Source organism: Zootoca vivipara, chromosome 5, assembly GCF_965207765.1.
Source record: "Zootoca vivipara chromosome 5, rZooViv2.hap1.1, whole genome shotgun sequence".
NCBI classification, from domain to species: domain Eukaryota; kingdom Metazoa; phylum Chordata; class Lepidosauria; order Squamata; family Lacertidae; genus Zootoca; species Zootoca vivipara.
The window spans coordinates 45,367,885-45,380,418 of record NC_142588.1 but is presented as its reverse complement, the minus strand read 5'-3'; the positions used below and the strand labels follow the sequence as shown (position 1 = coordinate 45,380,418).

The window sequence follows — 12,534 nt, the reverse complement described above, 5'->3', positions numbered from 1 at the left end:
GTGAATGTCTTGTGTTGGAAATCATGACATCAGAAAATGAAGAGCTGGTGTAGGCTACAGTTGAACTTCTATCACCTCTATCACATTATTAATGCAACTGAAACACACACTGCAAGGAGCAACAGAACACCTACTGCCTAAAATGAACTGAAATAACTTGCTTACTTCGTGACTACTCTTTTTATTTTCTTACAAAATTGCTGCTTTTATTCATTTTTCAGGCTTATGATTGAGAAGCTAAGTACAAGTACTACTCTCAAAATTCCCAGACAATTTATGCCACCCATTTGCATCACTGATCATGAAACTTGTACGAGTTAATTTTTCACGGTATGAATATTACGAACCTTGAAGTGGATTTTCAATCCTTGCTGCACTGAATATTTTAGAATGACAAGACAAACAGCTGTGGCTATGGAGTGCACAGAAGCATTTTATTGATGTCTGACATGCAACAGTAACTGGAGTGAATATCTAAAATTAAGATTATAATTTTGATCAAATAAAACATGTTCAAGTTTACAAAAGCAATCAAAATGATAGTTCATGCATTTCATCATTCTATATATACAGGTGTCACATAAGATGTAACTTTTAATTTTGGAAGGGGGAAATGGGTACAAATTATTAGTCATTGCACAAAAACAAGGGAACCCTCTTTTATCCAAGACATGCACATATCTTTCGTATAGTTGTTGTAAGTCTCTAGTACAGCATCTTATTGTACTAAATACAGCTGCAACCAATTCAGAACAGAATGTGCTGTATTTGCTGCAGATTCCTGGAACATAGAAATGCTCTTCAGACGTTACTCGTGCAAAAAGGGACATGTACAAATGGGTTGTGGGGATGTGCATGTGGTCCCACCCCATTGCTGCTCTACTTGTGGCTGCACACAAATTTAGCTGTAATGCAAGCACCGGAAGAGCAGTTTTTAAAGTCACATGAGGAGCAGCCAAGAATAAAGAAGGTTCTCTGCTGCAGATGTCACAGCTGAGCCCCTGAGTAGCAGGTAACAACTGAAGAGGCCTATATTCTACAGGACTAAGTGATGGCCAACAGTGCTGCAGGCAGAGGTACCTTAATAGATATCCATCTGAGGATCTTCACCAAAGAAGTCAATAGGTTAAAGTGCTGTAACTGTTGCATAATACTGCTGGTAATGGTACCTAGATTTAGAGTCAATTTGGACACGCATAAATGGGGGTGTCAGAACCTGCTTCTCCTGTTCAGCCCTTAGAACACCTGGGAGAAAAATATTTTTACAGAACCCACAACAGACTTGTTCATCTATCAGTGCTGTAATCCTTTGTTGGTTGCTTGGGAGCAAAGAATTTTGACATACAACAAACATATTTTAAAACACATACATTTTCAATTCTTCCACTTCTACAGCTTTTAAGGACACACGGAGCTCAGCTTGTGGGGAAACCCTTAGCCTAAGTTACATTTTTTTAAATATATAGTTGTAAATAATATTCCACTGCAGCAGTAAATATATTTTAAGACATACGTTTTGTTTTTAATTGAGCAAAGAGCTTGGGGTGGGAGGTGGGAATAACGGTTTGTTAAGATGCTCAATTGAGGATATGACCCCATTTATAAAGCACTCAAATACAAGGCAAGGTTTTAACAGCTGGAACATTACAACTAGCCCTTGATTTACAGCAAACAACAAGAGATGTAGCTAAGCATAATCTATGAATAAGTCTACATTCATTGGAAAGTGGCAATCAAGTTCAACATAAACATTTAAAATACAGCAGTGAAAAGTAATATAATACTAAACATTCTTTCTGGTAGTAACTTTTCACTTGATAGCTACAACCCTAAGAATGGCCTTCATATACTTTACAAGAAATGCTAACCATTCTGCTCTTAGGCGGTGCAATTTGAAAAGGAATAAAGTATGATTGCCAAAAAGCCCTTCATGCTAATTTTTCGCAAGACAGAGAATAGAAGGATGGGTAAAATGTGGGCATTCCCAATATTGTCCATCTTGGTGATGAACTGTATGTGGCATGAAAGGGTGGATTTTGAAGCTCCTAAAAACAACTCAGGATAAATTGTTTAATGCTACAGGTAAATAAAAAATATTGGGGGGCAGTGTTTTATTATAAAATGATTATTGTATATAGTTTAAATAGAAACATGGAATCTGAAGACATACAAATACTGGAGTGTGCTCTCACCAAAGTTATTCTCAGGCCAGAGTTGCCTTGCAAATTGCCGAGGTGGTACAGGTACAACCACCCTCCTTTCATAAGTAGCCTCTCCTAATTTCTGCTTGTAGCTGAACCTTGGTCATTGCTCCTAGAAGCATATATTTGCACAGGACAGTCATGTGTCTATTCTATGATTTCTGTGATAGTGTAGCTCAGAATTGCTCAGAGAATGTGGATCAGCATTCAAAGTTATATTTCCAGTAGTCAGTTTTGTCACAAATTATGAAGGGGTTTTGTTGCTTATAAACACTGTATTTTTCTGTTTTAGCTATAATAATTTTACAAACGTATTTGCAATTTTTTTGCTGATATTTGCATTTAAATATTGGAAATAAAAAGGTGCTTGCATTCACTTATAGATCAGATTGAAAACTCATGAAAACCCTTCACAAAATGTTAACTAAAGTTCTTGTTAACTCTGAGTATGAGAAAAACTGTATAGTCAGTTTGATCTTTCACATTAAGATGCTAACAGAAGAAATTCGAAAGGTGATTGAAAATAAGATTAATAATTAACATGAGTTCAGAATTCTGTGGTTTATACTCTTCTGTTGTAGCTGAGGAATGCTCATTGAAGACACATAATGAACTTGCATATAATGGAAGTTCAAATTAAACATCAGTGGCCCTGTAATTTCCAATAGTAGATGGTAGATGGTAGTAATTAAGTATGGTACTTTGGATCTGCAAGCTTTAAGTGAGCAATGGAATATTAAAATACATTCTGGTATAAATGATGATGGCAAAGCATCTATTTCAAACACAGTAGTTAACCTTAAAAAACAATAGCTTAGAATATGCATCCTTTGGTATTCATCTAAAGTGAAAGTACATAGACTTACAGAAAAAGCTCTTCATGTTCTTCTAAGACACAGTACCACCATTTAGAGTTACTCATGTATTAGGAACGACAAAATTGCTATAGGAAAGTGGAAATGAATCTGTCCATGGCACAATATTCTGCTTAATGTGGCTGAGGATATTCAATAATAGAAATACTCCCTTTCCACCATCTTCTGATGACAAGCTCTGCCCTATTACTTTAGTTAAAAGAATGTTTTGATTAAGGAAAGGTTCTTGACATGGTAACAACAAAAAATTAGAGCTATTTCAACTAGTATTCTTTATCAGTCAAAAAGGAGGGGGGAACCCTCTTTATGTCTATGTTTGAGAAATGTAGATTACAAGCAAGAAAAATTACTATCTGAAAAGAAAAAGAAACCCTCTTCTTAACACTTCATGTACCTTATGTTTAAACCTATTTCACTTCATGTTGGCAAACATTCTGTTTTGTATAAAGCAAATTAAAACAATGCAAAGTTTTTATTACTGGTATAGCAAACTATCTTTCTCTTCATGGCAGTGCTTCCCATTAGAATCACATTTTGCCACTTTGCAACAGGCACACAACACTATACACAAATGTCACCTAGTCAAGAGACATGCTTAACCAAATACATCTATCACTCTTAAGTGAAGATCAATATTTGATTTGGACACAGAATATAGTACTTAAGAAAAGAACAACTCCCCATTTTAAAAAAGCACTCTCCTAGATTGGGAAAGACAAGCGAGCACACAATTTCCATTTCCCAAGTTTGGCAAAAGCCAAGGAAAGATGTAAACGCTGACATGTCCGTCAGCATTATCTCCCATAATTCATATAAACTTTCAGAAAATGAGGTATTCATTCATCACTTTCCTATGCTTTCTTTACTTAATGCATATTTGCATGCCATATCCTCATATTTAGCATCCATACCAATTTCAATAACTTGCTACTTGCCATGATTCTTATTGGGTACTAATGCTTCAAAAACATTCCATTCAGGAACCATTAATGTCAGCATCTTTATGTAAAAACACATGACACTTCCTCACTGATAATCAATCCTCTACTGGTGATTCCTAGTCATAAAATGCTAACAATAAAATCTCACATCTTCAGATTTCACTTCATGTTTAGAGCTGCAAAACACATCCCGCTTGTGCGCATACACATAGACAGCATGCTGTAAGATCAAAGAGACTGATTGAAGTGCAAAATAAATATTCAAGTATGTGTCTAGGATTGTATAGCTCACAGTGGTATACAAGTTACTACAATTTTTTTAAAAAAACAAAAGATGCTTGCATGTAAATGTTAAGAGGAATGTTTCATAGCAAATGGAATTTAAATCTTACTTTTCCAAAAACGTTATGCAGCTCATGTGGGTTGCCAGTTTTGACAATACTAATCAGTATTAGGAAGCTAAGATATCAAAACACTGAAATAAACAGTCCATCCTATTAAAGAAATATCATCGGGTGTTGGCACTGGCTTAGCTTTTTGAAAATTTGCCAGCTCGCCGAGAAGGTTCATATGGCACTCGGAGAATACTAGGAGTTTCTTCCATTACTCGCACAAGAAGATTATCAATATAGTCCTCAAGTTCACGAATATGGGTGTCCTTCTTCTTCAGTTGTTCTTTATGTTTCACTAATTCTTGTAAGACCTCTTCATGTGTAAGGTTACGATACCCTGCAGCAGCATCAAATGGATTTGCATCCTAGAATAAAGAGAGGTGGGGTTTTTTTAGGGGGACATTACAGAACTTCAAACATCACATTAATACCAGTACTAGTGCTAGAAGAGAGGATGTGAATCGGAAACCACATATAGCAACTCATTCCCCCTTTGACATAGTATCTGACTAGCACAATAGCAGCCTATTTACCTTGAACAAGCTGTTTATCTGGTTCAGCTAATGCATAGCTAGATGATTAATCAAGTCAAACATTTTTATGTATACCCTGTAAACGCATTTTTATAATGCTCAAAATTCATGCTGGCTTAGAAGTGTAATATGCCAAATTCTTTAAAAATGTGAAAAGTATAGTCAAATCTTGTCTAACCTAACTCCTCCTTCCACTCATTAAATACTGGACTATAATACATCAGGCACTGATGCTGTGTAACTCTCATGTTCATGGAACATGAGGATAACATCCAGTGGGTCACAAACTTCATGAATTAGTGAGCAGTTTGCTGTAACAGAATCCCAGATTCTTAATACCTCACAAATCATTATACAAAGAAATGCTGAAAGAGCACCAGAATATAGTAATACTGTCTCACTAAAGTACATATCCTTTGCACCAAATGGACTGATATGGACTAATGACTTGATTCTTAGGCTATACCTACCATGTGGAGCCACTGGAAATATTTCCACTGGGTGGTCAATTCATCTGAGAATATTCACTACAGGGATCTCCCACTGTGTGTAGTACAAGCTTTACAAGCTTTAAACTTTGTAACCCATGCCAGCATGAAAACTACATGTAAGTTATTTCAAGTGTATTTCTGTGTAGTTTAATTGGAATAGGCTCTGATAGCCAGGACAACAACTGACAACACCACTTGTGCCAGCACCCCCTGTACTGTTTTTCAGTCAGTCAGTTCACACAGGAAAACATGGGTTGAACCACTGGATGACAATTCTCCTTTTTCTAACAACGATTATGCTAAATAATGAAGTCAGTCTCAAAGAAGATCATTTCTGATTTGTGAGCATTTGCTTACATATAGTCTAATTCATTAAGCAAGCACAGTCCCAGGAGAATATTGCAACCATCAGAATGATTTTGCTGATTAATTCTGGCAGCACTTCAGTAAGAAAGGAAAGAGAAGTTGCAGGAAAATATAAATACTGAGGAGTTTATAGTACACCAACTTTTCAAGCTCTCACTGTTGGTCTGTAGCAAAAGCAGGAGCAGATTGTAATTGAGATCTAAGGGAAACAGGCCTCCATCTGGGACCCACAGTACAGCATTATTAAGTGAACATTTCTCTGGAACATTTCCCACTTTCCTGGCAGAAGATGCTGCAAGGGAACCAGTCTATATTTGAAAAGAATCCAAAACGATTAAAATGGATAATAGATGTGGTTCAAAAACATTTCTTGGTTGCTTCCCAACAGTGAGATAATTCTTTTGCACTCTTGCTTTTTAATGAATCCAGGCTCTATTTTAAGACTTGTCTGCATCTATCACTTTCTATATTTAAATAGCAAGTTATGGATAATTCAAATATGCACATACCACTGATCACTCAATAACCTGTGGCTCAATGAGTGAACTGCCTCCTTTGAGAAGTATTGTATTTGTGCTTATGTCTGGTATGGTGATTTGTCTGTGATGACCATTTCACAAATGCAAGTCATCATTTGAAGTTGCAAGTCATGAAATCACAAATATTTATAAAAAGACTGTTGCCTTTTAAAAGCAGTTAAATTAGTATCAGGAACACAAAATGGGGTTTTTTATTTAAAAGTATAACAGCCAGACTCATCAGCACTGTCAGACAAACAGAATTGGACAACGGTTCTACAAAAATTTGCCAGATTCCGTAGTTGCATCCCAAGCACTTGGGGGGCTGGATGGCCAATGAAGAACTGACAACTGAAAAATCCCTGTTTAGTTGAAAGCTTGCTGAACCTTCTGAGTCTCAGCTAACCTCAATATCTCACCCCAATATATTTATCTATTGCCTTCTTTAAATCTGACCCCTTGCCCTAATCCTTTGCATGGAAGAGAGAGAGAACACATTCCTCTGTGCTCCATTTTCCCTTTCTTTTGGTAGCTCCTCTCTGCCACTTTACATGCCAAGCCTCGTCTACCATGGGAATGTGCAGAACAGAATTGTGTAAACCAAGGCATATCCAAAAACTACTGTTTGAACTGCCTTTCTTTCTCAACTCAACCTTTAGGAATGCAGCCAAGGATTTATGTAGCTTCTTAAGCCTTGTTTGTCTAATTACCCATTCTAGTCCTCCTGTGTCTGTGATACAAAAATCAGAGCACTTGGATTTAAGCAGATTTCAATGGGACTAAATAGTTTATGGATCAGGCTGCTTATGTTCTTTTTCCAGACTACTTAATGTGTGTTGCAATATTTGAACAAAGTAAGAAATATACTACAATTATGAGACTGCACTTAGCTGGAAAGAAAGACCTATTAGAACTGACCTACAGGGCTGCTGATGTTGCATACAGAATTTTGAGCTAGCCTACAAAATAAAATTAGAAACTCACAACACTGATGGGCAAATTTAATTAATTTACAGTCCAATCCTATACATGTCTACTTGGAAGGATTCTCCTCTGAGTTCAGTAACTTACTCCCGGGTAAGCATGTATTAAAGCTGTGGGTGTGTGGAAATTTTTTAGGGAGAAACACACATAATTCATAACTTAACATATACAATTGTACAATCTGATAAATTTATTATATTTTCAGTGCGATTCTATGGATGTTTATTCAGACTCACTCAGTTTAGTGGGGCTTAGCACTGCAGCCTCAGAAGTAAGCATAATGAAGTGTCAGAGGCTGTGCTAAAAAACTGTGGGGGTGGATCCCTGGAAAAAGCAAACATTCTCTCCACCCCAAATTTCCCCAGACCTTGCTAATAACTTGGATAATGGCATAGAATGGAAGTGTGTAAAATATAGCTGATTAGAAAAGGCAAGTTAGCAAGCCAGTATAAATGTTACAAGTTCAGACATCAGTCAAACTGTTACAAATGTTTGAGCTCTTGATAATAACTGTAAGCAGAAGAATTTTTGACTGGTTTACACTTGAGCCAACTTTCCTTTATCAATTACCACAGTTAAGAATATTTACATCTCGAAGTAATATTTTGTAGATTAATGTGTTTAAGAGAAACTTACAATGTGGTAAGTTTTTGTCTTAAGGATTTGAATTCAAAGCCAATTCAGTATATTCATGTATAGTTATTTTATCTCTGCATTACAAATGAAGGGTTTGGATAATCAAAAATGTGTTTGTGTATATGTACACAAACTAAAACTAAAACCATGTTTGTAAATGAAAGTAAGAAAATCTGATGTACTTCTAACCTACAAAAAAGCTAGTAGCAGTCATATAGTTTTTAATTATACATTAAACCCCAGATGGTTCTGTGTGATGTATCTTTAAGATGTTCATTTATAAAACAGACCATATGATTATTTCAAGTAAAATGGTCATATGCATTCAAGTGCCACAGCTATTGAAAACTGTACAATTTTAGTACTTAAAGTAAAATGAAAACATGTGTTGAACGACTGAGGACAAATCTTGCTGGAAAATAAATATTCTGCTGTAACTTTCTAAAAAAGAACAACAACAAACCCCCACACACTATGATACCTATCATTCAGGAAAGTGCAAGGAAAAGGGTAAGATTTCAAATGTGTAAACATGTAGAGAAAGCCTTGATAACCAAATATTATTTGGGTACAAACTGATAGTCACAACTGCTGGAAAACAGATAAAATGACAACTTGGCATACTTTGATCATCTGTTTATTGTTCTAATGAGGAACTTTGCTTTGGGAATATCATCTAAACCACTTTCTCATCTCTTGTCCTACTTGCTTCATCTCCCTTTCAGTTCCTAATTAGGCTTTAAAGAGCTCTTGCTGCCCTTTCAACTGGCTATTGCTCCTGTTTAAGCACTGTTCATTCAGAGACAGGTGTTGGCATCACCAGAGCACAAGGCATATAAACTTAATTACCAAACACCACTTCCAAGGGAATAAAAAAATATAATTCAATGGAGGAACATCATTTAAATTACTTCAAACTACTTACAGAATAATCTTACAACATTTGAATTTTTACAATAGTTGTGTTTCAAACTTATTATATAAAAACATACTCTAACTGTATTTTGCCCAAAATGACCTGGGCATCAACATTGCAAGTAACAAAGGTTAGCTCATTCCTAGAGAGGGACGAGTCCAAAACAGGATTATTTTATCACCTTTAATTTCTCTAAGGAAAACTAATTGCTTTCTTTAAAAAATTCTTTTGCTAGCAATTTATTGCATAATGTTGGCTGTTATCATTAAAATACATAGAAGCCAATTAAGCATTTTCCAGACAATATACTGAAAACAATCTCTAAGGATGCAATCCTACACACAACTACTGGCAGCTAAGTGTAAACCACAATGAATTCAGTGAGTGAAATTAGTCATACTCAGAGTAGACCCATTTTAAATAATTGATTTCAGTGAGTATACCAGTACATTGTCTGTGACTAATGTTGGATATCAAATATATAAAGGTGTAAGATATGCCTATGGAGCTAGATTCAGGTAGGTAGCCATGTTGGTCTGACACAGTATAAATATATACCGGTATAATAAATAAATAAATAAATTGTCTAGTAGCACCTTAGATACCAACTAAGTTTATTCTTGGTATGAAAGCTCATACCAAGAACAAACTTAGTTGGTACACACACACACACACACACACACACACACACCTATGAACTTAGTTATGACTAAATTTCACTAGAATGCACCCCAAAACAAGTTAAAACATTTTCATAAAAATATTACCTAACTCAAGAACAGGCTTGACCACTAGTATATTTCCAAAGCAATGAGGTTTTTGTTTTGTTTTAGCTATTCTCCTGACTTTTCAGGGTCAGCTGAATATTCCAAACAAAAGCAGATTAACTTTGTGAGCATTTTTGTGAGTATTAGCAATCTTGATATATTTACTCATCAACTTAGCACACTCACTTTAAATCCTCCTAAAACATCTCATAAAGTTTCATAGGATTTGAAATTGTGAAAGACTAGTTGAGTTCATTGTCTTCCAGTAAATCTCTTCCTTAAGAGTGTGTGTATTCCACTGAGCAGACTGAATAAAGACTATTCCTGCAGCTAATTTATTAACCATAACGCCATTATGGTGCTGCATGCTGACTGCTCTAGTTGTCTCAGTTATCATGACTAAGAGAATGAAATGACTTCCCTGCAAGGAAAAACTGAAGAGATGAGGCTGTTCATTCTAGAAAAGGGAAGCACTAGATGTGGGAGAGACATGGTAAGTGTTCCTAAAATTATGGATGAAGGATTTTATTTTTTCTTTCATGTAAGGAGTGCTTACCTGCTAAGAGGCGAAGTGGGGTTATGTTGCTAAGCACACCAGCAAACCAGTCAAACACACTTCCAGCTAAATAAAAAAATTCCTTCAGTAGCACCTTAAAGACCAACTAAGTTTATATTTTGGTATGAGCTTTCGTGTGCATGCACACTTCTTCAGATACCAGCTTCCAGCTGGTATCTGATACACTTCCAGCTGCATATTATGCAAGTATGAGAAGAATCCCTACATGAATTCCAACAGATCTGTGTACAACTCCTCTACATAAAGCTGGATCCTAGGTCAGTCATGATTCCACCCCCCACCTCACATGCATGGGGAGCACCTTCTCACAATAGCTGCTGGGGCATGTGTGTGTGTGTGGCCGGTTCAGAAAATCCATGTTCTATTTGCTAGAACTCTTCATTATAACAGCAGAACTAAAGATCACCACATTACATTGATTGGCAGCCAGTTTAGGACAGACAAAAACATGTATATGATATAAATAAATATGTCACTATCACAATCTACTTATACAAATCTATGGTGTGATCACACTTGAAAAATGCACTCATTTCTAGTAGCTGCTTTTTTTTAAAAAAAAAAGATGTTGTAGAGTTGGAAAGGTTCAATGGAGCAAGACAAACCAAGAGACAGTATGCCTTTGAATGCCAGATACTGGGACTCATGAACAGGAGTGCGCTATTGCCCTAATGTCCTTTTTCTGGGCTTATTATAGGCATCTGATTTGCTACTGGGAGAACAGAATGCTGGACTTTGATGACCCAGCAGGGTTATGTTCTTATACCGTATAATTAACTGAAACTCACTATCACACTAGCTTTGATGGTGGTTGCTAAATTGAGTCCACATGTTCAGAGGCAGTAGACCCGCAAATATCAGGTGTTGGGATGAACAACAATGAAAGACTGCCTTGCTTATGAGCTTCTTAGAAGCATCTGGCTAGACACAGTTAGATGCAAAATGCTGGACATGAAACACCCTTGGGCCTGTTTCAGCAAGGTAATTCTTATGTTTATATATATAATACAACAAAGTAAATATTTATGACACACTTAAATAGGGTTAAATAAAATTTACCCTGTTTTATTTTAAAACAACAACTCTCAGACATCAAGTGGAGTATTGATTAAGCAATAACTTACCACAGTTTTCCTGAGGTCTTCGATATGCGCAGGATTCACATTAAAACTATGGAAGCAAATGAAATGATATAATAAATACACATTACAGTCATGCCTCGGGTTAAGTACGCTTCAGGTTGAGTACTTTCAGGTTAAGAACTCCACGGACCAGGAAGTGTTTACTTCCAGGTTCTGCCGCATGCGCAGAAGCGTTCACGCACTATCGCCGCTCAGGTTAAGTACTTTTTGGGGTGTGAATGGCACCCCGGAACCAATTAAGTACTTAACCCGAGGTACCACTGTAAATCTTTATTTTTTCATCTACAATACTGTCTTATTTATTTTATAGTACAGTACATTGATTATTGCCATCATTTTATGAATCAATGGTCTCGTTTGACAGTAAAATCCGTGTTAAATTGCTATTTTAGGGGGTGTTTTTCATCGTCTGGAACGGATTAATCCACTTTCCATTACTTTCAATGGGAAAGTTCGCTTCAGGTTAAGTACGGACTTCCAGAACCAATTAAGTACTTAACCTGAGGTACCACTGTACTTTTTACTTCATTCATATACAGGTAGAACAGAGTCACCTTCAATTCCCACCAGCAGCCTTATCACCCACAAAATAACAACATATAATGTTCCAATCAGGTTTGCCCCACCATTGTCACTGAGGAAGTCTTTATTCATTACACTCATACATGAGAGCGGAAGGCAGGCAGAAGTGTGCTAGAGAGTTAAAATGCTACTGGAAGTCACATGTAATCCAGACCCAGTGGTGGGTGGTGGATGTACCATTTTGTGATCCCTCCTCCAAACTCAGTGACCCCGTCTGCCACATTGGCAAACTATTGTTGTTTGCAAGGCACTAAGTAATGACTTGCTACTGTTACATGCGAAATATGTCCAAAACAAAACATCAGTTATCCATGATTTGATCCTGCATAAGGGAGCTGGCACAACTTATATTACTGAGATCTGTGCGGTAGAGCTAGGACTAAATTTCTCCTAAATGTGACTGATAAGTAGGGGGACTGGTTTGCTACAATCTATAAAGATTTGTTCTCTCATTCCAGACTTGACAGTCAGGACTGAGGACTCTGCTAGAGTACAATCCACCACATTGCCCAATAGTTTCCCTGCATGAGCTGACAGAGGTGGCATGTATCTGGTTTGGTGTTGAGGACTCTGATGTAGACTCTGAAGGACTTCAACATCCTTGCCAAAGCTA

General features: G+C 36.6%; 1 protein-coding gene across 2 annotated transcripts in view; it reads right to left on the bottom strand.

Annotated features, from left to right (window-relative positions):
- Positions 1–413: 413 nt before the first annotated feature.
- RAB11FIP2 (RAB11 family interacting protein 2) overlaps positions 414–12,534 on the bottom strand; it is a 32,294-nt gene continuing 20,173 nt past the window's right edge. For both annotated transcript variants that reach the window (XR_004693894.3, XM_035138045.3), the window contains 2 exons: positions 11,322–11,367; positions 414–4,774 (listed from right to left, as the gene is read on the bottom strand). Coding sequence is in view for 1 of the 2 variants with exons in the window: in XM_035138045.3 (XP_034993936.2) it covers positions 4,547–4,774; positions 11,322–11,367 (274 nt within the window). In the remaining variant the exon portion in view is untranslated. The remainder of the gene's footprint in view (positions 4,775–11,321; positions 11,368–12,534) is intronic.